The 26,872-nt window shown below is 47.9% G+C and overlaps 3 protein-coding genes across 4 annotated transcripts; 1 reads left to right on the forward strand and 2 right to left on the reverse strand.

Moving 5' to 3' along the window:
- Nucleotides 1-637: 637 nt before the first annotated feature.
- KIF3B (kinesin family member 3B) lies at nt 638-12,554 on the reverse strand. Of its 2 annotated transcripts, XM_066330722.1 has the most exons (9): nt 12,511-12,554; nt 7,867-9,305; nt 7,203-7,304; nt 6,419-6,541; nt 6,187-6,305; nt 5,843-5,956; nt 5,282-5,387; nt 4,895-5,073; nt 638-4,286 (listed from the first exon to the last, which is right to left on the reverse strand). In XM_066330722.1, exons 2-9 carry the CDS (start codon nt 9,247-9,249, stop codon nt 4,190-4,192), a joined length of 2,223 nt encoding a protein of 740 aa, XP_066186819.1. In that variant the 5' UTR covers nt 9,250-9,305; nt 12,511-12,554; the 3' UTR covers nt 638-4,189. The 2 variants fall into 2 exon arrangements, with proteins under 2 accessions (XP_066186819.1, XP_066186821.1); XM_066330724.1 differs by lacking the exon at nt 12,511-12,554 and having other exon boundaries at nt 7,867-9,327.
- A 380-nt stretch (nt 12,555-12,934) lies between these two features.
- POFUT1 (protein O-fucosyltransferase 1) lies at nt 12,935-18,349 on the reverse strand. Its single transcript, XM_066330726.1, has 7 exons — nt 18,114-18,349; nt 17,750-17,871; nt 17,454-17,636; nt 16,790-16,902; nt 15,928-16,120; nt 15,175-15,417; nt 12,935-14,739 (listed from the first exon to the last, which is right to left on the reverse strand). Exons 1-7 carry the CDS (start codon nt 18,271-18,273, stop codon nt 14,551-14,553), a joined length of 1,203 nt encoding a protein of 400 aa, XP_066186823.1. The 5' UTR covers nt 18,274-18,349; the 3' UTR covers nt 12,935-14,550.
- Nucleotides 18,339-25,296, forward strand: PLAGL2 (PLAG1 like zinc finger 2). The gene is made up of 4 exons (XM_066330725.1): nt 18,339-18,404; nt 18,851-18,960; nt 20,389-20,784; nt 21,552-25,296. Exons 3-4 carry the CDS (start codon nt 20,522-20,524, stop codon nt 22,771-22,773), a joined length of 1,485 nt encoding a protein of 494 aa, XP_066186822.1. The 5' UTR covers nt 18,339-18,404; nt 18,851-18,960; nt 20,389-20,521; the 3' UTR covers nt 22,774-25,296.
- The last annotated feature ends 1,576 nt before the right edge of the window (nt 25,297-26,872 follow it).

Below are 26,872 nucleotides of genomic sequence, written 5' to 3' on the forward strand. Positions count from 1 at the left end.
CCTGGGCAGCGCCTTCCAACACCTAACGACCTTTTCTGTTAAGAAATTCTTCCCAATGTCCAAACTAAACCTCCCCTGGCACAGTTAAACACTGTCCTCTTGTCGCTGGTTGGCAGAAGAGGCCGACCCCCATCTGGCCACAAACTCCTTTCGCAGAGGTGTGGAGAGTGGTAATGTCACCCATACCTCCTTTTCTCCAGGGTAAACACTCCCGGCTCCTTTAGCCACTTGTGATAGGACACACGCCACAGACTCTTCCCCACCTTTGTTTCCCTTCTCTGGACATACTTCGTGGTTATGTCCCGAGGCTCCTTCTCCCCACGGCGCCCATAAAAGACCGGTTTAGATCTGCACCACCCGTTGCTGACACAAACAAAGAAGTACCAAGGCTGGGGGCTACCCTGGAATGGGATTCTGGCAGGGTTTCACCAGCACTTCTGGTTCCCAAGGTGCCATATGCAGGCATCAGCACCTTCTACTCACACACACACACATGCTAATACTGCATTTCTACTCATATTTACATTTTCCCACTTGCTTTGTGCACTTTTTTTTTTAATGAAAGAAAAGTTACGCGAAGCTTTGTAAAACATGAAGTCACTGAGCCCTGCCCCAAATTAACAATGCAAAACACACGTTTTGATAGATGCAATAAATCTTATTGACTTTATTACACATTGTATTTTAGAATCACTTTACATTCCTAGACAAAAGAGATGATACAAATAAATATAAGCTGTAAAACTATGGACAGAACTATGGACAGGTTATTTTTCTACAGATCACCTAAGAGAAGGCGGAGGTGGGTGTATCTCCAAGGAGCTGAGAGTTGTGATCGACAGCTGTGCCCATAGAAGGATCCTGGGTCACCTCTTCAAAAAGAAAGGGGGCTGGAGAAGGCAGTAAGCACCTGGACCCCAGAGAGTCAACCTCCCACTGCACAGTGCAGCAGGCAGCACCAGTGTTCTCATTTCAGTTCCATCTCTGTAGCTAATTATGGCTTTTGCAGGCTCTCTTTTCCCAGTCTGTTTGAATACAGCAGGAACAGACCCCAAGAAATTCCACTGAACTATTTAAAGACTGGTGCACGCTGCCCAGCACAGACAGGAGAGAGGACAGGTCCAGGTACACAGGTGCCTCACTGAAGCTCCAGTGCTGCGTGTTCAGCGAGGGCAGACTTGCACACCTCAAACTGACTGAACACTGCCTGCTCTGATCTGTATAAGGCACCGGCGCAGCCCCAGGTGCTCTGGCAGAGGTATGTGTTTTAGAAGATTCAAGCAGCATGCAAATATTTTTAAAAAGGCGCTAGACCTAAGTTAAGGATTTAAGAAAGTGCTTTAATTCCTATGCTTCAGTGTCTTGTGGTACTTGCTCCCACTGGCCGACTCCTGCTCCATGCCACTTTTTTAAAAAAAGATCTCATTATACAGATCAGAGCAAAGACAATTATGTTGAAAGTTAAACATTCCTATGAAGAAAAGGTGACGGTGTAAGGCTCTCCCAGGGCCTCTTCCAGGAGTCCAGCTGGAGTTCCTGCCTTTGGTTAACCAGCAGGAAGCCCAGATGGTTCAGATAACACCAAAGAAGGGCAAACTCGGCAGGAATGTTTCTGAAAAGCTTCGACCCAGAGCTCAGTATGTTTTGTACAGCTTAAGACAATGTATCTTAATATCAGTGCCACTGAGCATCTGGTGAGGGTTAAGTCCTTCGGAATGAGAATCCAAAAGCTTCTGTAACAGGCCGAGATTGCCCATGAATACACTGACCAAATCTCCACCCTGCAGCCCCAATTTACATACAATGACTAAATAGGCAGATTTATTCTTTTCCACTCTACTGAGTTTCTTTCACCTTGCTAATGAATTTCTACAGAGTTAAAAGCAGAGCCTTTCTGACGCTGGCTCATCAACATGAAAACAAGTTTGCACTGCAGAGCTCCATGGTACCAGCCCTGCCACGAGGGCAGTTTCCAGCATATGAATTTAATATAGAATTCCCTATGGAATAGTAGCAACTGAGGAAAAGTGTGCACATGTGCAGACACAGATGAGTCTGTGTATGCATTATTCACATAAAACATGTGTACATAGGTACGTACATACACGTGGTTATATATTGTGCTGCTATTTCACGGTTTTAGACCTCTCCCACCCCCACCCCCCTTTTAATTTCAACTCTCTGAGCACTTAAACCATACAATCATCTATTAAAATGTCCTAGTACAGAAGACTATGTGCTGGAGAGAAAGAAGAAGGAGAGGGGAGGGAAGAGAAGGTGTTGTTATACTATGCAACAAAAGCCAGTTAAAAGGCTCTCTGGATATAAACAGTGCTTTGTAAAAACGAAGATTATGGTGGGTTTCCATGTTCAGGTTGAAAGAAATTGGTCATGTGCCTGCTCTCTCAATTATAAGCAAATCCCTTCTTCCTCCACCAAAACTATTTTATATATATATATATGTGTGCATATATGTGTATACATATATTAACCTTGTAGCCTGGGAAAGCAGTCCATGGAATGCAGCAGCCAAGCTGGTGTTCCAGGGGCCCGCCTGGCTCACCTGGGCACCGTGCCTGCAGGATGCACAGGTGAGCTGTGCTGAGCACTCAGCTCCTGCTGCTCAGAGGGGGTCAGAAGAAAGGAGTTCTCCAGCCTGGATGAAGTCACTCCATGGACACTTAACAAGCACAAGGCAGAGTCCACACATCAGAGCATGTCTACAACCAGGCAAGTCCTCACACACTCACACGTGTCAGTCTGGAGGGAGTCATCAGTGAGGGAAACAGGTAAAAACGTTCACAGGATGACAGCCAAAAGCAACCAGAAAAAGTAACATCCCAAGTCTCAATATACAGTGAACTAAAACTTACAAATGAGCTGTGGGACACTAGACAGGGACACCTTACTCTGTCCTTAGCGTGCAGTTCCACCTCCCTCTACCCTGCTACACGAGCCTGCTTTAGTCATAGGGCAGCTTTGCAATGAGACTGTCAAAAGGAGTTCTTCCTCCCTTGTTTTCAAAGTAAAACCCCTGGAATTAACACCAGCTTCCATCACCAGCCTCGGTTATGTTGGGTTCACTTCCAGCAGGCTCTGAGTGGACTGGGAGGTGCAGAGAGAAAGCTGCTTAACATGGAACAGGTGAGGCACAAGAGGCACTGAATGCTGAACTTCCTTAGACACCAAGGGCAGGGACCAAATTCCCAGGAGTGCTCTCAAAAGGCAGCTGCAAGATCCAGTGCTCTGCCAGCTGAGAGTCTGAGCCTGGCAGGGAGAGCTCTGACCTAGTGCTACGTTTTCCATCAACAGTGGGAGGCATGAGAAAATGGCCGTATGACATTAAAGATGTCATATGGACACTGGTTTTAAATGCCAGGGGTAAAGATGGAGGCAAGAGAGAGGAGGAAAGCTGTGGAGCTGACAGTAGTATGCAGAGGTGTTCTTTGACAAGGTGGTTCGTGTTGGTAGGGGTGAGGTCTGTAGGTCAGCTTAGAGGTGCTCTCACTTATGCCTGTAAACAAAGAAAGGACTTCAGATTCTACTGCTTCCTTTCTAGAGACCACAGAGTTGTTTTCAAGACTCTTTTCTGTCCTACAGCCCTATGGGGAGGTACAGCTGTGTGGTGGTGAGGACACACTGGCCACTGCCATCTTGCCTGTTGAGACCAATGCCCGAATCCCAGGTGGTGATGCCAGTCTCTCAAGCATGAAGAGGAAGAACCACACACCTTGTTGAGTTTGAACAGATCCTCTGCTTTTTAGCCTCTTTTGGTTCTCACTGTGGAGCCACAGAGTGGTGGTTCTGTTGAGATGACTTTCAACTCTGTCTTCTTAGTGCCCAACAGCCAAAAGCCCTGTGCAGCAGAAGGGCTGGTGCAGGAGGAGGACGGTGACGCTGTGAGGTGATCCCCATGCTTCCCATTGCTCCTAACACACTGTAACGTACCTCATGCATTTTTGATTTCCTAACTAAAATCCATTTCCCACAGAGGCCAAATGCTGAATTGCAAGCACGGATCTTCCCATGGCTCAGTGCCCCTGGATTGGCCCGAGTCAGTTAAACAGCAACAAGGCCATCTCCAGGGAAAGGGGCTGGAGGCTGGCCAGGAGCTCTCTCTGCAGGTTTGTCCTTGTCTCTGCTCCCAGAAGGTAAAGGCTGTTCCCTCCCTGGAGAGGCGTAGCTGGTTTTATTTTGGAACCAGCCCTCGTGACTGTGGGTAGAGCTGAGAACTGGGGGTGCCTGATCCTGATGCGGATCCCACCGATTTCCTTCCAGTTTGCGGCCTGAAGAAGCAAAAATTAAAATATAAACAAGAAAAGCTCTAACAATCTCAATGACCTGTTACTTTCCAAAATTAATCTGCAAAAAGCTGATTGGTTTTTTTTGCAGGAGTTATTCTCTAATAAACTGTTTCAGCTTTTTCTTCTGTCCTATGTCCTACACCCTGAAAGAAGGTTGTGGTGAGGTGGGGGTTGGCTTCTTCTCCCAAGTAGCAAGCGACAGGCCAAGGTGAAACAGCCTTAAGTTTTACAAGGGGAGGTTAAAGCTGGATATTAGGAAAAATTTCTTCACTGCCAGAGTGGTTGAGCCCAGGCACAGGATGCTCAGGGCAGGGATGGAATCTCCGTGCCCTGAAGTGTTCAAAATATGAGTAAATGTGGCACTTCAAGATAAGGTTTAGTAGCATGGTGTGATTCAGTTGGAGGTTGGACTCAAATCTTAAAGGTCTTTTCCAGTCTTAATGATTCTACGTTCCTCTCTCTCTCTCTGCTTAACTATGAAAAAACTAAAGCTTTTTTAGCTTCACTTCACTGATGAGACATGCTGACCAAGAGCAACTGTACTTGTTCCTCTCCTGTAGGCCAATCTGCTCAGGGAAAGTCCAACTCACCTGGGTTTTGACTTTTTAACTGAAGTGCTCTCAAAGGTTGAGGCATCCACTTGAATGTCATCTTCTTCTTGCAGAGCTGCTTCCAGAGCTGCCTGAACCTTGGGAGCAATGGCTGGACCTTCATAGTTCCTTGTTGTCCGGCTGGGCACATCCATTTCCAGTAACACGATGTTCTCTGCCTGAGACAGGAAAAGCAGAATCAAAGTCTCCACGTTTTCATACACACTGTTACTTTGCCCTCCAGAAACTTAATCTGAAGTACTTCAGAAATGTATGCAGGACACTACAAATTTACATCTCAAAGAAGAACACACAATCCCCTCTGGAATTCACATTCCCCTGGTCACGAGGGTGAAGAGACAAAGGTTCAACCACATCTGGGCTTACCCTGTACCGAGCCTCTGTATGATGCATCATGAACGTCCTGGCGTGTTGGCTCAGGGGCCTTTTGTACCCCACAGCAGATACTGGTCTTTTCATCATCTGCTGGTTGCTAGAGAAAAACAGAGACTCAGGCTGTTATACCCTAAAACCAAAGGCTCCTCTTGGAGTTTATGAGCTACAACATCTGCAAATTCCATGCAGAAATCTGTTTCAACACAGCAGAAACCACCCAGGCTGCATTTGTAGGAGCAGGAAAGAAATATGATAGGAATGCACTGCTATTTTAAGGGTGAATGCACTATTACATATATTTTACATATAATTATGGGGTTTGCCTATTAGAAAAATCATAATCTCTCAAGAATTCTCCTAACTCTGCATTCCTATTTTACAGCACTATTAAGAGGAAAAATTGTTTTGTTTTGAGTTGTTTTATTATGTATCAAGAAGTTGTGAACTCTAAGGGGCCAGTTTAAATCCCCAATTCAATCCCTCTTTTGTTCTTGACAGCTAGAGGGTTTCCTGTGACCTGTAATTCCATCCCAAGAGCAGAAGTACACTCACTCCAGACGGGTTATGGGATGTAGTTTCCAGTTGTCTTCCTCTTCATCAAAGAATGATCTGTTCATGATCTTATTCTTTTCTTCCAAGGGAATAAAGTTTTCAATAATCAGGTGCCTACATGCAACCACAAAAATAAGAAATATACAAGAAATATAATCAGCAATGGCTTTCCTCACTGCTCCTCTCCCACTGATGTAATACAACCCTGGAAACGGAGGAATGGTTTAGTTTTCTCATGGTTAAATCTTATTCCACAAGTATGTGCAAGGCAGTCCGTCCACTCCCTGCCCTGAGAAACCCTCTCTGTTACAGTTAATAGCAGGCAGTGGTGTGATGGGACTTACTTTAGCTTTAGTTCCCTGGTGAGTTCATTCTGGGTCTGTTCCATTTCCTGGCGCCCCTTGATGTGCTCTTCTTGGAGATCATGGATCTCTGCCTTCACAGCTTGCAGCTTGGAAAATAACTGGAGCACACAACAAGAGCCAAAATATGTCACTTGCCAAAGCTCCACTCACTTTCACACACAAGTTGATTTTATTCCCAGCCCGGTAGACAGGGAACCATTTTTCTTTTTACCTTTTTGAGTTTCTTGGTCTTTATGTCCACCTCTTGCTGAAGAGAGCTATATGTCTCCTTCAGCTCCAGTGTTTCCTCATCCTGACTTTCCATCTGTTGCTGGATTTCTCGCTCCCGACGTTTCTGAAGAATGGGACAATATGACATTAAAGACCACAATTACCTTGTCACCTCCAGCTGACACACACGATACCAATGCTCAGGATGGGTTTCCTTCCCTGCCTTCCAATTCTTCCTATCTCTAGCCATAGAAATATCAGAAGCATTAACTCTTATTTGTCCTTATTTTGCTATTAAGATCAGATAATGTGAACAAGGCTCAAGTTTCAACTAAAGGAATCAAATGTCATTTTTAGATTTTTTTTCTTTCCTTTTTATCAGTTTGTACTGGTTATTGTATTTAAGATTCACTAACAGAATTTGCATAACAGAAAATAAAATTTTAGCACAGAGTAAAGACCCCTTCCTTCAGCTAAAGGCTGAACTGGTACTCATCAAGGTCTTAGAAATATTTCTTCACTTAAAAACAGCTCCAGTCAAGATAGGAGGTAAATCTTTACCATGAAGAGCTAGAATAAAACTATTATAAACCTTCTTTACATATTTCAAATAATGACAAATATAACACAAGCCCTTCTCCCTTCTTTTCAATAAATGATTGCCATCAAACTAATTTTAGGGTTAATCCTGGGAAAACTTTCTGGTAATTTCCCTGACACAATGTTTTACAAAAGTTCTGTGGCAAGGTTTTTGTATACAAAATAACAAATCTCCTTCCTTGTACCTGTTCGGCTATTTCCTGTCGTTTCTGTTCCAGGATTTTCTGCTGTTCATTTGTGTGATCCACAATATTTTTCCCTCCCACCAGCAGCTTGCTTTCCATGGTCTGAAAGGTAAAAGCAGGGTCAGAAGTTTCTCTCAGCAACTACAGAGGGTAACTTTCTCTCCTATGGATACAATTTCTTTAGGGCAGCTCCCTTATTTAACCTTCTCTTTCAAGGCAGCTGCTACAGGAATCACTATTTCTTAAAATTCCTATAAAACCGTGGGATTAATGCAACAGTAACTTGTTTAGAATAAGGCACCACTGCAATGTGTGGCAGAGCCGGAGAACCAAAACGTGTGCTCCCCTGTAAATAACCTGTTAATGATCTGTGACAGAAGGATACATTTTTAGTGTCACAGCTTGTGAAAAGACACATTATCTTTTATTTTGCCAATTGCTTGAGATCAGCGCATAAGAACAAAGAAATAACTCATGAATATTGAAACATGTCATTAATGGTGGAAATTTCAACTTCTGGCTAGAAATAGTTTATTTTAAAATCTTACAACCTAAACACAAGTCACTGTCCTGGAAACTTCCTCTGAAATACCTTTCCAAATTGAGAACCCCTTTATTTTCCCCACAGCCTATGGAAATTGCTTTCAAAGAGGAAGAAATCTACCTTGATTTTAGCACTTAGCATCTCTGTTGCTTCTTTCTCTCGCTTCAGGTCCTCCATTTTCTTCTCCTTCTCTTTCAGCAGCCTCATCTTTTCTTCTGCTACCAAGCTGTGATCCTCGACTATAGCTTTCTTCTCAATCTCCAGCTTTTCTTGTTGCTCCCTCCAATAGTCATCTTTGTCATCTCCTTCATCCTCACCCTCTTCAGTGTCCTCCTCCTCTTCCCCACCCTCCCTCCTCCTTTCTCTCCTCTTTCTTTTGCCAATAGACCGTTTTTCCAACTGTGCCTTGAGTCGAGCAATCTCTTCCTGGAATTCCCTCAGCAGAGCGTCCTTAGGATCCTCGTTCACCTGTGGCTTGTTCTTGATGTTTTTGGCACGGTTGGCATATCTCAGTGTGGTCAGAGTCTCCTCTACATTGTACGAGGCAGGGCCTATATTGGCCACCATCACAGTTTTGGCATTGCCACCTAATGAGTCCTGAAGCAGCCTGGTCAGCTTGGAGTCCCTGTACGGAATGTGCGTGCTTTTGCCATCTACCAGCGCAGAGATAACGTTGCCCAAAGCTGAGAGGGAGAGATTGATTTTGGTGGCTTCCTTCAGCCTTTCCCCCTGTGCTCCAGTCTTTGCTTGCCTCTCGCTGCCTGCCAGGTCCACCAGGTTGAGCTTCCCCACACGGATGTGGTTCTCTCCATCCAGCCCCAGCTCGCTGCACTCGATTGTGATCTGGAAAATGGCGTGAGATCGAGAGCTGTGCTCGTTCATGTTGGTGGCACCAACGGAGCGGTTCTGGTTTCCCAAGTTCATGATGTGCTCTATCTCTTTGACGCTTTTCGTAACAATGGTGGTCAAATCCTTAACAAAAACCCCTGTGTCTGGTCTCTCCTTCAACTCCAGCCGCTTGGACTGATCCTTTGATAACAAGTCTCTGATTTCTTCCTGGTATATTTCCAAATAAGACGCTCTAACTAAGTATTGCTGATTTTGAGATCTAGAGATGTGGGTGAAAATGTGGTCGAATGAATTGGGGATGACCCCTCTTTTTTCGGGATCACCACGCACCCCTTCCATCGTATATGTTTTCCCTGTCCCAGTCTGCCCATAGGCAAAGATTGTCCCATTAAACCCTTGCAGAACAGAGTCCACGAGAGGCCTGAAGGTCTCATCGTAGAGTTCGACCTGTTTGGAATTCCAGTCATATACAGCATCAAAGGTGAACGTTTTAGGCAGTTCATGAGCTGATCCCCGTGGATTCTTCACTGAGACCTGCCCTAACTTGACATCCACATTGACAACTTTTTCATAGGAAGCAGTTTTCTCTTTGCTGTTCATGGGCCGGCAGCGCACGATCACCCGCACGGACTCGGAGCTCTTTGACTTGGACATGACGGCGGGGCTGCGGCTGCTGTGCTGCTGCTGATGGATGATCCCGTGCTACAAACCTGAAACAAAAACAAAGCAGGAGTGTCTGAAGGCAGTTGTCTGCAGGAGACAGCTTTTCACAAAGCCAAAGACTTGCCTCATCAATTTGAGTGGCATTTTGCATTCATTAAGTTGCAAGAGATTTTGAAGAACTAAAATGACGTACAACATGAAAATCCTGTAAAGGCCTGAACTGAGACAGAATTGTTTTACCAAAGGCTGTGCATCAAATGGTATCATTTTTTACAAGCTCAGCTGCAAAAATCATCATCAGATCACACCTTTACAGTTGGTAAAAGATTCTTTTCTTGACCCTTAAAAACAATAATAAACCTTTTAAAACTATTCATAAAAAGAATACTTCGCCATTCATTTTCTTTGTAGTCAGCCTTTGGTTTTATATCTCCTGTTTTGAAAATCTAGTACAGCCCTGCTCTCTCTGGAGCACAAGTCTGCTATTATCTTTTCTTCTGGCAATATACTTTTATCAGGATTCCCCACAAAAGCCAGCCCTGCTCAGCAACACTCACCTACTGACATCACTCCTGCTCTGGTGTTCCAACTGCATCAGGTTTACAGGACTCACCATCAACCTAAACTCACATTGCATAAACCCAGATCACAGATCCAACTCATTCATAACTCTGGGCAGAGAGGGAGGAGACACTGGTGCATCCTCCAGTCATCAGCAAGGTGAGCTGCCATTGAAAATGGAGCAAAAAGCCTGTGTTCCTAACAGACCTCAATGGCACAACTTGGGGAATGCCATGCAATTTCTAATAACCCTTTTTATTTCCAAAATATCTTCCAAGAAGAGCCCTGAGGTCCTTCTGCCAACTAGAACTAAGTGTAAAAGTAATACACACAGGGAACCCCAGGCAATGCTGGCACAGGTTCAGGTGTGGCCTCCCTGGAATGTGTTCACTGTTCTCTTCCCAGCCAGATCAGCAGGAAACAGGAATTTTTCTCTAATTGTTTTTCACTTGATAATTGCATGTCTCAGGAGAGCTTTTCCAACAAGGTGGCAGAGAACTTCAGGGCCAGAGCTAGTGAATGGGAAAAGAAGCACAATTCCAATATACAGACAGTCAGACTGGCAAAAAGTAAAATAGAAACAATGGACAAAAATGGTTAAAAGTTGTACAGAAACCTCAATATGGCCTTGGGAATTTCCTTGGGTCTGCTGGAGGAAATTTTTTGCTTCTCATTCTTCCCATAAAAGCACTGAACTGTACTCTCATTCAGAATTCACTCTACACCCTGCACAGTGAGTTCAAAGTGTTACAGGAATTTTGGGTAGCTACTGAATAAAACCATTTCACTCCTACTTGACAGCTCCACATAAAGGTGACCTTCCTGTCTGACCCACAGCAAATATTTCTGGAGCACAAACACAGAAAGAATAAGTGAAACGAGGACAAATCTTGGAAGAATCACAAAGAACAACTCTCCCTCTTTTCATCCTGAGGAGTTGTATACATTAACACACACTTCCCCTTCCACAGCTCTGAGAGACATTCCAGTAATTCAAGTTCACAAGAGACAATTTTCTGACAAGGTCACATGACAACCACTGTGTCACGTATCTGCATGTTCACACTGGCAAATACTCAAATTAGGCACAAGTTCTGACAAGGAGAGCATGGATTTATTTTATATATTGAATATGTAAAATACTATTCTGATGAGAACTTTTGTAAGCAACTATGAGAAATATTAAATTATCAGAGTTAAGTTAATCTTGCCAGAGGTACACCTCGAACAAAATTATGTCGCACATTTGCTGCTCCTCTGGGTGTACCTCCTCACCACCAGCTTTTGACACCTTTCCCCACTTCACTTGCAAGTCTCTTTTTATAGTCACAAACAACTGATTTTACCCCTGATTTGGGCTATTTTCATAACAACCCATCACGAATCATCTCCAATTATTTTAGCTACTGCGGTGAAGTTTACTGGAAGCATAACAAATTATGGCTCTTCTCAGATTTATCCAAGTGTGTAACTGGAAAATAAAACCAATTAGTTGGCAGTGTTTGTATTCCCCAGGAACTCCAGGGCAATGTTTGAGCTGCCAGAATGGCTGGACATTAACAGCCAGAAAGCTGGGAATGCTGCTGTGCCATCCACCCTTCTCCATCAAAGATGGGAATTTTTTCATTAAACTAGTTCAGCCTAAAGTGACCTGGGCCAGGTCTCTGCAAGCCAAGGTCAAGGTTGAGATGGATGCACTTGCAAATATGCCCCTGGTGACTGAGAGGGGAGGATGGGCAGAAATTGAAGCATTTTTATTTATTTCAGTCAACACAAGGTTATGCTTGAAAAAATGAGCAAGGCCACGACCTAAATACAGGCTGGGGCAACCACTTTTCCTCAGAAACCTCCAGGGTTGGGAGGTGCTGTCTTGGACAGCTATGCCCCAGGCATTGTGCTCACCCCGCCACCTGCCCTGACAGGTGATGTCCTGATGCTCTGCTTCCTGCCTTAAAGACCTCTGAAAGATTTTCTTGGAACTGCCCAAACCTTCCCCTTGCATCTTTGCACATCCCGAGGTACCACTCAAAACATTCCATTGCTTCTCGCCATTCAAATCTTTCAAATATTTGTGGTTTCATAATGTCACGGTTGAATTGTGTCTTTCCCTCCGTCCCAAGCCGAACCACCCTTTGTGCTGCTGTTTTCCTGTCCCCTCCGTGCCAAGAGCTCCGCAGGCCGGACAGGACATCCCTGGCCCGGCCGTGCCACGGCGAGCCCGGATTTCCCTGGCGTCTGAGGTCACCTGTGGTCACCTGTGCGGCCTCAGCACGGCAGCCCACGGCTGTTCCCTCCCGCGGGGAGCCGGGACCGCGGATTCACCGAGCATCACCCCCCGCCCTCGAGGCTGCGACACCGGGCGCTGCAGGGAAGGGGGCCCGGGGACGGCGGGGAGCGCCCGAGGGCGGGGGGAAGGACCGTGGGGGAGAAGCACCGGGAGCGGCGGACACCCACCCCACCGGGGCCAGCCGCCCGCGGCATCGCCCCCGCAGCCCGGCCGCGGGCGGGTCCCGCCGCCTCCCGCGCTCGCTGCCCCGGCCGCCTCACCGCGCTCCGGGCCGTGCTCACGCCGGGCACCGGGGGCAGCCGGGGTCCGCGGGCTATCAGCGGCCCGCACCGTGCCGGCCCGGGGGGAGGCTGGGGATGCTCGGGGCGGGGTGCGGGCGCGGTGCGGGGCCGGGCCGGACTCACCTGCGCCGTCACCATGGAGCCGCTCGGCCGCTCCTCCCGCGGCCCCGGAAGCGGCGCGGCCGCTCCGCCCGCCCGTGACGCGCTTCCCTGGCAACGGGCGCGCCCGCCCCGCGCCACCGCTCCCGGATGGAACCGGGACAAAGCGGCCCCGCCGCCGGCAGCCCGCACGCCGCCAAACCCCAAAGCGCCGGGTTTGCACCAGCCGGGCGGGTCCCGCCGCTCTGCCGCACCCGGAGTGGCGCCTTTAAAATCCGCCAAAGCTCGGGGATATTTCCAAAGAGGGAAAGACCACCATGAAGAAAAGACATTTAAAGAGTTAAACTCTCTCAATCAGAGCTGTCTGGACCGCAGCAGTGCAGTGGAGGCTGCAGCTCTGGTAGGACAGACTCCTGCAGTGGAGGAAGGAATGTTGGTACACTACGAGTGAATACAAAATCAAGTTTTTATTAGTACAAAAAATACCTTATTTAAAAACAACAAAAAGAAACACCCCACCCTAACATTTTGTTTTAATACTTTGTCTTCCCAACAGCGTGGGAAAAGGCTTTCCCTGCTCCACAGCAAGGCAAGGCAGCCTCAATGGCATCACCCAAGATCAGTAAACTGTATGACACAAGGAGGTTCAGTCTTCAAAAGCCCAGCTCGCAAAGGCCCCAGACCTGATGATTTTCCCCCAAATCCCATGATTTTTGAAGCCAGCCCTGAGGAAACAAGAGATGAGTTTTTGCCACCCTGACACCTGGGGGACCTTCTCATTTTGCCCCCTTTTGTTCACTCCCCTGTGAACAACTCCTTCAAAGCTCAGAAACATTTCAAGGAGGAAAAGACCACCACAAAAAGAGACATTTGGAGTTAACTACTCTTAACAGCCTTGCCTGGACTGCAGCAGTGCACTGGAGGCAGCAGCTCTGGTACCACACAGACTCACCCAAGTGGCATTTTTGGAAAATGAACCATTTTGTACTCAGTCTTTGGACCAGAAAATGAAGTCACAGAAGCACCAAAAGGCATTGGTCGAGTCTCACCATGTTGGGATTATCAGTGTTACCAACATCAAACCACACCAGGCCAAACAGAGGGGTTTGGGCTGTTACTTCTCCATCAATGAATAATTTTCCAGATTTACCTCAACTAGGAACTGTCCCAGATAAGGGTAATGCTTTCAGAGGGGTTATCTTATAAAGTACTAAAACAAAACAATACCATAGATCTAGGTATGACATATACCCAACGCCACTACAGGTATTTTAATAACCTTGGCTCAAAGTTTCTCTTCTACCACTGACATCAACAGCTACAAAGCTACAAGCCCTCAATCTCCAGTTCTGGACTGGCAGTGACAGATCTCCTCCCATGTCCCTGCATACACCTTACCCCAGGCTGATGCAAAGAGGCTGAACAGGCAGCTGCCATGTCACACCATGTCCCACTGCACTCCTCCTGCACCACCAAAGAGATCCAGGGCCCCACAGCACTGGGAATGGAATCTCCTTGGACGGGAGAAGGGACACTGAGGCACTGTGGTGACACGGGTCTGGTAAGACAACAGTGGTCCTTGATAAAACCCAGAGCTTTTCCAGTCCTGAGCATCACCTTGCACACTCTTTCCAGGGAACCTGATATGCCCAACAAGTTTTACATTCAAAAAGAACCAATTATGGTCAGTTTTGGCCACAAAGCTTCAAAACACCTCTAGGTAACAGTTAAGAATTAACAGAGAGAGAAATGAGGAGGAAATCTGAGCAGCTGCTTCATCCTGATTGTTGGTGAATCCCAAGTGAGAATGGAGAGCTATAAAAGCTACATCTTAAAAAACTATATATAGTTTATAGTTTCCTATAAATTACAAGATTTAAATTTCTATCTGAGCTCAGATTGGAAGCACAGGAGAGATCAGACAGAACAGTCTGGAAGGGACTGTGAGGAGTACTGGAGGGCAGGAGCTCTCCCACAGCCCAGCAACGACTGCCCACAGGGAATGCTGCAGCACCAAGGACCCAGCTCAGAGCCCTGGAACCACGGAGCCTCTTCCTCCTTTGGTCAGAACTCATCCCGCAGCCTTGGTGGGTGGTCCATGCCAAAAAATGAGGAGGGTTTCCCATGGATATCACGCTCTCTTTTCACAAAGGCGGTGAAGGAAGAGACACAGTTCCCAATGAAGTGGTCGGACTGGCCAAGGATGTACAGATCAATCTGAGGCACTTCTGGCTGCAAGCTGACAACCTTGAGCTGCAGAGAAACGAGGAGAGCAGATAAATGCAGTCAGCTATTATCACAATCCAATGTCTTGGCATAATATTAGAAATGGAATACACAACAGAAAGAGAGCAAGTTTTGTCTTTCTCTGCCCTATAACTCATTTATGATTAGATCAATGTCAGAGCATTTCTGAAAAATCACTTAGGTTTATTTAATTTAAACCCTTTCCATGGAAATATTTACTACCATGCCAGATAATGCTCTTCAATCTCCTGAAAAAAAAAAAAAGGTTTTACAGCGTAATTTTTATTGCTATAAGCCAAATTCACTTTGAGATGCCAATATTTGGCTGTGAATAACCTATTCCACAACTGCCAGTCTGCCGTCCATGACAGCCTCGGGCCAGAATCCAAGGGAGATTTTTATCCAAGCACTCCTGCCAGAAGAGGTTTCTGGAAGACTCACCTTTCCCTGGAAGAACTGTTGTATTTCTGTTGTGTAGGGCTCAGAATCGGTAGCAATATAAACAGATTTAGCTTCAATCTTTGCCACCCAGAGCTTGAGAGCCCGTTTGATCTCCCTGAGGTCTGGCAGGCACATGTCCATGGTGAGAGGCACTGCAGCACTCCGGTCGTAGCCCACACACTGTGGTGAAGCCATGAAGTGTGGCCCAGCTGTCCCGTCCTTTAACATGTTGCAGGCATTTTTCTATTGCAAGAGGAAAAGAGAATCACAGAATCATCAAAGCTGAAGATCTCTGAGATTATCAAGTCCAAACGTTGAACAGATACCCCATGCCTACTGAACCTTATCAGAAAGTGCCACATCTACTGGTGTTCTGGACTCTCCCAGGAATGGCAATTCCACCACGGCCCTGGACAGGCTGGGCCAGGGCTCAATGACTCTTTCAGTGAAGAATTTCTCCCTAATATCCAACCTCACCTCCCCTGGTGCACCTGAGGCCATTTTCCTTTGTTCTGCCACTGGGAAGAGAGGCTGAACCTCACATCACCACAACCTCTTTTAGTTCTCAGAGTACCACATTCGAGTGAGAAAACACCACACGGCCCAACCTCTGCCTGTCTGAAAGAACCCCAGTGCCACTGCTAACACACAGGGAGCTCCTGGATGCCAGCAGGCATCAGGAGGCTCTCCTAGCACAGCTCCTTTTTGAGCAGCTTTGTCCACATCCCACTTGTCAGCAGCCTCCAGCCGTACCCAGTCCGAGCCGATCCTCAGGTGAATGCCCACGTAGGGCCGGACCAGCAGAGACTGGATATGGGCTTCTCCCTTCTTCACCATGGCCTCAGACCACTCCATGTACTTCTGCAGGGGCCGGTGCTCCTCCAGGACAGGAAACTGGGCTGGAGCTCCAGGTAAGGCGAGAACAGGGTGCTCAGAGGGTGGAAACCTACAGAAAACCAAACCCCGGCAGTTTGAAACGTGACCGAACCTGCACGAAGACTGCTGTGAAGGTTAGAGTAGAAACCAGGAACACCCCAAAATACGCAATTTATTGCTCCAAATTTAGATAATTTTAGCTGTTTTGCCATCTGAACTGAAGAAATCTCAGGGACTGTATTTTACCTCAGACCTTTTATCTGACAGACAACAAGAGAAGAGCCTCAAACATGCAGTGAGGAGCTACCAAGCAATGGGATGTTACATTTTCACCCCAGACTAGAGCAATTCTGTCACCCAAACTTACTGATAACCACTAAAGTCACTCATAGCTCTGAAAACACGAGGTAAGCAGCAAAATGTGGTTCATAATCACCAACTGAGAACCAAATGATTTTTTACAATTAACTACATATTTAATAAATAAATACTTCATAAATTAAATATTCCTGGCTCAGAAATCAATCAGGCTAACAGAGTTCATGCCTAAATAATGCCCACAGGAAGAGTTCAGCAAATATTTAATGGAAAAATCATTAATATTTTTAATTATATTACTAACTAATCACTTCAGTTTCTCCCCCAAAATGTAAAGTCACAATACACAGTCACAGCTGCTTTCATGAGTGACTCTAAATGTCCACAGTGACCTGCCAGCACTTTTCCATCTTCTTGCTACCTTTGGATCCAATGGTCCTTGTATGCAGGACTGAAGGAAATTCCCTTGAAGAGCTCAGACTTATCAAAATCCACTTGGAACTGATCCCAGAAGGGACCAAACGGATTTCCATCCTGCAAAGAAAAGACAAATGTCCATTCAGTGCACACACAGAGCCTGAAAGATGGATCTGGCAAGATCCTGAGATGCAAAGCAGGAGCCTGTTCCAGGAGGGAAGCAGCTGGAATACAACAGCCTGTTTGACACACCAGCTCCACAGGAAGGACACAGTGAAATACATTAAGGCAAGTTCACTGGGAAGGTTGCAAAGGTTGTTTTAAAGAACAAGGACACCACAGCTTCCAAACTTGTAGTTAAGAGGTTGCTTTAACACCAGCTGGAAAACTACCACAGCTGGGAAACAGAGAGCGGGAGATAAGCTACAGTCACAATCAAGTCTAAAGTGATAAAATTTACTTGCACAGACTGTATCCGATCCCCACGCACTTGCAGACAAAGAAAACTAATGAAGGCACAGCATGCCACTCCACAAGCGGTGAAAGCAACGCCTCGCAGACCGATTTGCGGTAGGTAACTCCTAAATTTGCAAATCAATGGCGACCTGAATGAGTCAGTCACAGCCTTTGGAATTAAGCCGTGCCCGCTGGGCCGAGGAGGAACTCACCTTCATGGGACACGTGTTTTTGTCCGCGCTTCTCTGGGCAGCAGCCTCGAAGCAATAAGCCACTCTCCTGCCGGGCGGCCAGTGCCGGGGCGCCAGATGCTCCATGAACTGCTCCAGGCTGATCACGCGGTGGTACCGCCGCAGCGGCTCCAGCCTGAAGTGCTCCGAGTAGGGGACGTGCAGCTGTGGGGGAACGGAGCCCGTGAGCCGCGGGTCTCCGCGCTCGGGGCCCGCAGCTGATCCCCGGAGAGGTCCCAGCCCTGCCCGCCGCCCCCTCGCCGTGCCCGGGGGCTCACGTTGGTGTAGGGCGGGCGGTGGTGCCGGTACTCGATCCAGGGCGGCACGGCCAGGGTCCGGTTGAGGGCGCGGGCGAAGGCCAGGGCTCCCAGGAAATGCTCGGCTTGGTTACCGAAGCGGCCTGCGAGAGATGGGGCTCAGGCGGGGACCGATCGGGCACGGACCGGGGGATGCGGCGGGAGCCGCAGCCGGGGATGTGCCGGGGCATGGAGCGGGGAATGGACCGCGGACCGCGCCGGGAGATGAAACGGGGTCTGCACCGCAGTCTGCGGCAGCAGGGTCTGCAGCGGGAACCGCGCCGGGGGTCGCACCGGGAGGTGCAACCGGGAGATGCACAGGGGGCCCGCACCGGGAGAGCCTCACCCATGCAGGGACAGTAGAGCAGGTACCCGGCCTCGTCCCAGGCGGGTGCCGCGCCGCCTCCCGCCGCCATCACCGGGAGGAGCAGGAGGAGTACGAGGAGCACCGGGACCGGCGGCGCCGCCATGGAGGCTCGTCGGCGGCCAGAGCCCGGCACCACCATCCCGTCATGCCCCGCGGCGCGCCGCTCTGGCGGCCACCACCGAGGCGTGACGTCACTCCCACAAGGCCCCGCGCAATGGCGCCGCCGGGGCCGGGACCGGAGCCGCGCTTGGCGGGGCCCGGGGGAACGGGGTGAGCGCGGGGGGGCTTGGGAGGGGGGCGGCACCGCAGCGAGGGGCGGTGGCACGGCCGTACCCTCCCCTCGGTGGCGGGGTCCCCTCAGGGGACAGGGGGGCGTGTGAGGAGGAGGAGGATGCGGGGCGGGGGGGGGGCGTAGGCCGGGCCCGCCTCCCTTCCCTTAGGGCTGCGGGGCGGGGGTGGGCTGTGTGATCCCGCTCCACCGGGGCTGCGTTATCCACGGAGTGCTCCTGAGGGTGGGGGTTTCCCGGTTGGCTTCCGATACAAACGGCGGAGGTGCCGGAGGGAGGAGCGCGTTGCCCCTCGCGGCCACCCCCTGGCACCTCCGCAGTTTGCAAGGCGGTTGCAGCAGTACCTCTGAATTTCCCAAAATTCCAGTGTGATCGTTTATGCACCTTACTGTTAAAGACATCAGAATTCAAACTCTTGTCTTCTTCCAGGTAGCTTTGAAACTGGCCCAGATGGCCAGGCTTTTTCGGAGGGAAAGGAGCAGTTCCCTGGTGAAAGTGGCAGAGACTCTCGGGACACCTGCACAGCTCTGGAGCAAGAGGTAGAGAATACTCATGTTTTCTGGAACATATTTCATAGAGAGGTGAAATATTCATGCTTTTAGCACCCAGAAAGACAGATTGCTCTGAACCGCAGGCCTTCTGCACCCTGAGGGGTCAGAGCAGCTGTCACATCACGCTGGTTTGTCCCAAAGTGGCACCTCAGCAGTTCTGGTCCTTTATTGTTCTGCTTTGACCACGTAGATTTAGCCTGTACAAAACCAAGTTTTGTTCTTAGCAGGCATTCCCAAAATTCACAGTGACATGTTTTCTTGGAGTCATCCTGTTTCTCAGTGTTTTCCACCCCGAGGGAACCATCCATGATATTTAGGGTGATGGTGCAGTCACAGTAATTGTTATTTCTGCTCTTCATAACGTTCCTTGAGCACTTTCTTCAGGGTTGGTTTGCTCCCTCACAGTTGCACATCCTGCCCACAACTCGCGCTCGTGTTGATGTGCAGCAGGAAGTTCCTCCTCTGAAGCAATCATGGAGTGAGGGTTTGATGCTATTTTAAGAAGAGTTTCTCAGGCAGCCAAATTGAGTGAAAGAGATCGGTTTTATTTCAGCTGACCGTTTACCAGTCGAGCTGGCGGTAGAACCCTATAAAAACGTTTTACTTGGCCAACACACAGCTCAAGAACAGCCTGCTGAGAGAGTTTAATGTAGGACCTCGTCAACATGAAAGCCAGAGGAGCCTACAGGAGGTGTATTTTGTTGAACAGGAAATAGTTTGAGCTTCCATTATTAATGGATGAGAGTATCAGAAAAAAAAAAAAAGAGTTAAAAATTGCTCATTACAGTAGAAAACTTGCTGATCCAGAGAGGCAGAATCTGCCTCACAATCGAAAAGTGAAAATACAATGAGTAATCCCACCCTGAAGAGGAGCAGCATCCGTTGCCTTCCAGAAAAAGGTGTGGTGTTGACGAGAATTGCAAGTTTTCTTCCTCAGCCCTGTTCAGCCACATGTTTGGGTTCAGATTGATTTGCTCTGGAGATGGTCTTGCCCAGTGCACCAGGTTGGTGGCAGAAAGGATGAGAAAAGGAAATGCAGCAGAACCTTGGTATCTCTGGGAGGTAATTCCTTGTAAGCAGAGACCAAGGGAAAATATGAAAAAACAGGATGAGAAGTGATTTGCAAAACACACAGCAAAAGGTATTTAGATCTACAAATAGACACCTTTTATATTTCAGGAGAACATACATCCAGCAGGTAACACTGGCTCTTAGTAGGTGCAAAAAAATGCAATTCAGAAAAAGTTGAACGTAATTTTATTCAGGTAACTGGTTAAGGGGGAAAAGACAGAAAAACATTGTTGATTGGAGTGAGAGATTGGAGTTCCCCATGACTGGGAACATGCATCTTCACATGTTCATTGTGTGCATGGGTGAAGGATGCAGTGTCTTAACACCAGCCTTCTGTGATTTCAGATGAAGAAGTTTTGCTGTTAAAGCAGTTTGGTCACGGGGGGCTCCAAGAGAAAACTGCACCAGGACAACATCACAGCGAGACACCCACAGGCTCGAGTTCTGCTTGACATGGCCATGTTCTACTAGACCTGCCATGACGGCATTTTTCCCCAGTGTTCCCAACTGGATTCAAGATGCAAAGCAGGAGGAGGAAGAGACAGGCTGGAAATTAGTCCCCAGACCAAGAGGTGAAGAGACCGAAAGTCAGGGAAAATGCCAGTGTGAACTATCGGAGCCCTCCTTCCCTCACGTGGACAAGCTGAGAACTCACACTCTTTCCCATTCGGAGCAGAGGCCCTACAACTGCCCCCAGCTGCACTGTGGCAAAGCCTTTGCCTCCAAGTACAAGCTCTATAGGTAGGTATCTGCAAGTGCCTCTGCCCAGCAGTGGCAGGAGAGAAGGGAAACCCCCTCCCTCGTGTATCTTTGCTTGAATTTCTGAGAAGCTGGAGGAGGGGAAATGCCCTTTTACCTTGCAAAGCAGTTGAGTCCCAGACATTACCATACTTGGCATCTCTTTAGGCGCCTTCCAGAGAACTTCAGTTAAAGCTGTATCCTGAGCTCAAGCTGTTTTGTGTTTCACTGAGGAGGAAATAGAAACAGAAAGTGAAGTTCACAGATTAAAAAAACAAAATGAAAAGCAAGAATAGCATTTGCGTTCATAAGTCCTGCCTCTAACCACAGGGATAATTCCATGGCAGCTGTTGCTCCAGTATGGAGAAGCAGAGTTCTCATTTATGTAGTGAAGTACAACACAAAATGAAACAGTGATGGTTGAGAACTTGAAGTCAGATGAACCTCAGTGTGGGAGAGTGTGAGATACCAAGGTGAAATCACACCACAGTGGCTGTCAGCAGACTTGGGCACAGCCTGACCCTCCTGATGAACTCAAGTTTTCTCACCTAGCGTCACAAACTAGGGAGGTTTGGCAACCTCAGCAGAGAGCAGGAGCTCAGGAGAGACAGACTGCAGGTTTTGCCTGAAGCATTGTGCTCCTTGTTTAGTGGAGGTAAAATGCCATCTGGGATTTTTGTGGCATAAAAGCTTAGGACACAAGGAAAATTTTGGAAAACTAGTGTGTAGGTTGGATGTTTGTCTGACCTTTCCTGCTTTTCTCCCCTCAGGCATATGGCCACGCACTCTGCTCAGAAGCCTCACCAGTGCATGTACTGCGAGAAGATGTTTCACCGGAAGGATCACCTTCGGAACCACCTGCAGACCCACGATCCCAACAAGGAGGCCCTGCACTGTCCCGAGTGCGGCAAGAACTACAACACCAAACTGGGCTTCAGGCGACACCTGGCCATGCACGCGGCTGCCAGCGGTGACCTCAGCTGCAAGGTGTGCCTGCAGACCTTCGAGAGCACCCAGGTCCTGCTGGAGCACCTCAAAGCTCATTCCAGGCGGGCTTCTGGCGGGGCCAAGGAGAAGAAGCATCCGTGTGACCACTGCGACCGGCGCTTCTACACCCGGAAAGACGTGCGGAGACACCTGGTAGTGCACACGGGGAGGAAGGACTTCCTGTGCCAGTACTGTGCTCAGAGGTTTGGGAGGAAAGACCACCTGACCAGGCACATGAAGAAAAGCCACTCCCAGGAACTGCTGAAGATTAAGACGGAGCCAGTGGACATGTTGGGTCTGCTCAGCTGCAGCTCCTCTGTGGCAGTGAAGGAAGAGCTGAGTCCTGTCCTGTGTATGGCATCCAGAGACATGATGGGTGGTAAGAGCTTCCCTGGCATGCTGCCCGTGGGCATGTACAGCACACATCTCCAAACCATGCCAAGCTCAGGGATGCCGCATTCTTTGGTTCCTAATTCTCTTCCAATGGGAATGAGCTATCCTCTGGAATCTTCTTCTCCCATCTCCTCCCCACCGCAACCTCCTCCAAAGTATCAGCTTGGATCTACCTCATATTTGCCTGAGAAACTACCCAAAGTAGAGGTGGACAGCTTTTTGTCAGACTTCCCTGGCAGCCTGTCTCTCTCATCTGGTGATCCTCAGTCCTCTTCGCCTCAGCCGCCTGCCCTGGATGAGGCTTTGCTTTCCAAGAGCCCTGCTAACCTCTCAGAGGCTCTCTGTGCTGCTAACATGGACTTCTCTCATCTTCTTGGCTTCCTCCCCCTAAATCTTCCTCCTTGCAATCCACCTGTCTCATCGGGGGGATTGGTCATGGGCTACTCGCAGGGGGAGGCGCAGCCACTGCTCACCACTTTGCAACATCAACCTCAAGAGTCTCCCGGAGCCGGGGCCTCGCTGAACTTTGGGCCCCTTCATTCGTTGCCCCCCGTCTTCACCTCCAGCTTGAGCACAACCACGCTGCCACGGTTCCACCAGGCATTCCAATAAGCTGGAAATAGCACTGGAGAACAGATCTTTCAGTCACCCCTTCATGGAGAGCCTTAAAAACGCACAACTCTTCCTTCCTTGGGGGTGTGAAAGCTCTGGCAGAGCTGGGTCAGGCAGAAGGTTTCTGATCTCGGAGGGAGCACTTGTAGACTGGAACAGCCGAAATCCCGTGCGAGTCCCAGTCCTGTACAGCGGAAAGATTTCAGCTGATAGACTGGATATATTTTATCTAATTTTTAATCTGTGAATCAGGAGCCGCGCTTAGCACTGACCTTCCCTGAGAATGCTGGAGCTATTTCCTCTCTGGGAAGGGACTGTCCCTCAGAAGGAGTTGAGACTTTTTCATCCTGGGCTAAACATTTGAAGAGTCCAGCTTCCATTTCATGTTACCACACTGCAATTCTGGCAAGCCAGCCAACACCTCCACATGGAGAAGAAGTCATGATACCGCTCTGTATGAAGCCAATGGGGAAGAGGCTGTCCTTCCCTGCTACCTCTCATCCCGTCACCCAACACAGGTTACTCCACATCAGTGTTAAGCAACAAGCCCGTTTACATAGTGAATTCAACGTCACCTCTTCGGAGCCGTTAGGATAAACTTGTTATGGTGAACATTGTTTACACAACACAAATCTGTATCTGCCATTGCAAAAATAGGAGGCACCAGAATACACTGGATTCATCTCTGGTGTAGCTAGAACACTGTTTACACAACGAAGTCAGGTTGCACTGATTTCTCTTCACTTATCATGTTCTTCCCCCATGGGGAAATACACTGCTTTTGGACCACTTCAGCCTCTGCCCCTGTAGGCAGCACCTTCCTGCCTTTTCTCGCTGGCTATCCTGAGTGAAGGGGATGGAGCAGCTCTCACAGCTTAGCTTGGTGTGCGGTGTATGGACAGAGCCCTTTTCAGTATCTCCCCCAGGCAAACAGATCTGGAAACCAAAGCACGTGAGAGAGCTGGGTGAGGAGCTTGGGACATCGAGCACTGGCATACCTGGCGTGGGTGAGAACAGGCTGCAGGCCCTGCTCCATAGGTTCCCTTAGGATGAGGAACAGAGTATGAGTTTCTGGGGCTTGAGGTTTTTTAATTACAGCCATTCACTGAGGTCTGCACCCTTTTTTGGCCCATCCAGGAAGCAATCTCAAAGGTATATTTTAACTTCAATGGTGATAACAGGCCAAAAATCAAGGAAAAAATGGTCCCAGCTTCAGGTACACACTGTCAGTGTATTTGAAGCATTTCTCCCAACACCAATAGTTCTAAGAAATGCTGAGGTTTGGGGCCTGCAGTCAACTTTTCACTTTGGATTTGATTCCACTGGCTTTTGTTCTCTCCTGGTCAAGCCTCGCCTCCTGAAGTTGTTACAGTGCTTCCCTTGCTTCCTGCCCTACCTCTTAAACTCTTCCATGGGCTGTCTACCCGCCAGGGCAGAGGGGTTATACTGGGAAGTGGCAGCCAGCTGCTGGTGTCATTTAGCACCTGTATTGTCTCCTGCTCCTGTTTTCCTGGGCACTTATACTGCAGATGGGGACAGATGGAGGCCACTCTGCGCTGGTGCGTGTTTATGACTATGGACAGGCAGATTCATACCTCAGCATGGAGGAACCATTGTAGGCCAAGATAAACCAGGAAATCTGTCAATATTGTTCTCCATAAATTTAGGAAATGCAGAATCTACCTCTACTCTGTTATCTCAGCTCCCTGAGTGAAGCCAGATGCTGTCCTCCCTTGTCTCCCCAGAGCACATCCACCTCAGTTGATGCAGATTCCTTCCTGCTGAGCCATGATCCCACCGTGTGACATCAGCTGTGCCTCTTTTGGTCACAGGCTTGTCCCCCTTCCATTTTACTCCAGAATTTTATTTTTAATTTAGCTTAGTAATTCTTCCCAGAATGACTCTTTAGCAATCCATTGATTCTCCAGAACATAGATCGGTTGTTTTAGGTTAGCCAGCAATGCTGCAAATAAGACTTTTGTATCAAAATGTAATATAAGATTTATTTACCTCAGCAATATCCTGTGGCAATGATCTCCCCGAGTTGAATGCAGTACTTTTTCCTTTTCTCCACTGGAAAATGTTGCCTTTCCAAGTCCAACGAGTGCCTTCTTGTTCTCTAACCTAGCAAAGGTAAACAGGGCATTGCAGCCAGTCTGTTTACCAGCATTGAATACCTCAGGCCTGTCTTCTATTGCTTTGCTCTTTGCAAATTAAAGAGTTTCACACTGTTATCAATTATATGCAAGCCTTATCCCTGTCTTCAGTTGAGAGGATTATTATTTTTTGAGAAATAAATGGTCAGAACTGATCACCCACTGCCAGTGAGGATTTTCAAGATTTATGCAATGCCATCACACACCTTCTTCCACTGCAGAACATTCAGCTTTCTTGCTTCCTCCCTGCATTGTACTCTGAACAGATGTCATCACTGGAATTCCTTTAGCAGTGGTAGCTAAACTTAGAGCAAGGCATCTTTTTCCTACCAGTAGTCTGTCAAAGAATAAATGGAATTCATTTTGCTATGATTTGCACGTGTGATTTGCTTTCTACAGGTACTTTAACAAGCAGAACTACAGTAACCTTTGTCAATGGAAGGAAAATCTAACCCAGCAAGGGCAGCGTGGTCAGAGACAGCATTGGAGCTGATTGCAGGTGTTTGCACAGGAAAATGGATTCAAAGTTCCTCTACCACAACAGCTTGTAACCCAAAAGTATTTTACCAGTCAGTCTAAAACAAACAAGACTAATTCAATTTGAAATAGCAAGTATGCAATTCACAAAACAAATTATAGTGAACAATTTTTACCTGTTTATAAGAAAATACTTTGAGCATGCAAGCTTACAGCACTTGGGAATCCCAGTCCACTTGGACAGATGTACCAAGCTCGTAGGCAAGTCAGTGGAAGTCAGCTCCTGCTGCTGCAGCTGAAGGTAAGGGGCAAGGGTAACCTTAGCATGCTGTGAGGGGGATTGCTGCAGCACAGCCTACAACAGAACAATCTGTTCTGTGGTGGATGTGCAGGGCTTTGTGGCAGCCACTGCACTGGTTATGTGATATAAAAAAAATCATGCCAGAAAGAGTTTGGGTTTGGTTTTTGTTTTGGATCATGCGTTTGGGGCTGCAGGTCCAGGACACGGCTGTGAGTCAGGCAGGCAGAGCCCAGCAACTCATTCCACTGTTCCTGGTAAACCTGTACCAGGAAGACTGCACCAGATTGAGCCCAAGGGCAGCAACTACAGCAGAAATAATTGTTCTGGAGGTTTTAGTTAAATAAAGGAATGCTTTAAACTGGCTGGCTTGGGGGGTGTCCAAATAGGAACAGGGCAGTCGATGATAGGAACCCATAGACCTCCAGTCAGCAAAAGGACAGGACATGAACTTGCCAGCCCTTATAAATCAGACCCTGGGTTCTCAGAAAGCTGAGGACTTAATGCCCCCCTAGAAATAACTAAGGAATAGCCAAGCCACTCCCTGGCAGCAGAGGGTTAACCCTTGCCCACCCTTCCAGGCTCAGATTGCCAGAACCCTGTGAAAGGTTGAAGATTTTTTCCCCTGGGATTACAGCTCACTCAAAAATCCATTTGTAGGAAGGAACAACATGTTATCTTGCATTTGCTTCCACTGAATTTCACATGACAGAATACCACACACCACGTTGTGACAGACCCCGTTCTCTGTCTCACAACATTGCTACTCTTTAGCCTCAGTGTTGAAAAATGGTGTCACTTCAACTGGAATCCTTTTTTTGCCTCTGGTAGATTGATGATTTCAGTACTTTTGTTGAGCTCAGCTCTTTGTTCTTTAATTCCTTCCTTGCTGACAGGTGAACAGCAGCTGCTGGGAAGATTTCCTGCAGTTCACTGAAAAAAGCTCCTTTTCCTTTCTCTACCATTGCACCGCCTTTGCTCTCTGGACAGAACAACCCCACAGAGGCATTTTCTGCTGCCTGCAATTAAAATTTCCACAAATAAATCTTCAAAGATGTGCTTCCTATCACCCTACCTTCTTGCTTATCCTCTAATCCCAGTTAGTCAGGCTGACTGAATTCTCCCTCAGGTGCCTATTTTTAGTTAATTGCCTGCCCAAGCCCTGGAG

The sequence above is a fragment of the Sylvia atricapilla genome, chromosome 16, assembly GCF_009819655.1.
Source record: "Sylvia atricapilla isolate bSylAtr1 chromosome 16, bSylAtr1.pri, whole genome shotgun sequence".
Classification (NCBI taxonomy): Eukaryota; Metazoa; Chordata; class Aves; order Passeriformes; family Sylviidae; genus Sylvia; species Sylvia atricapilla.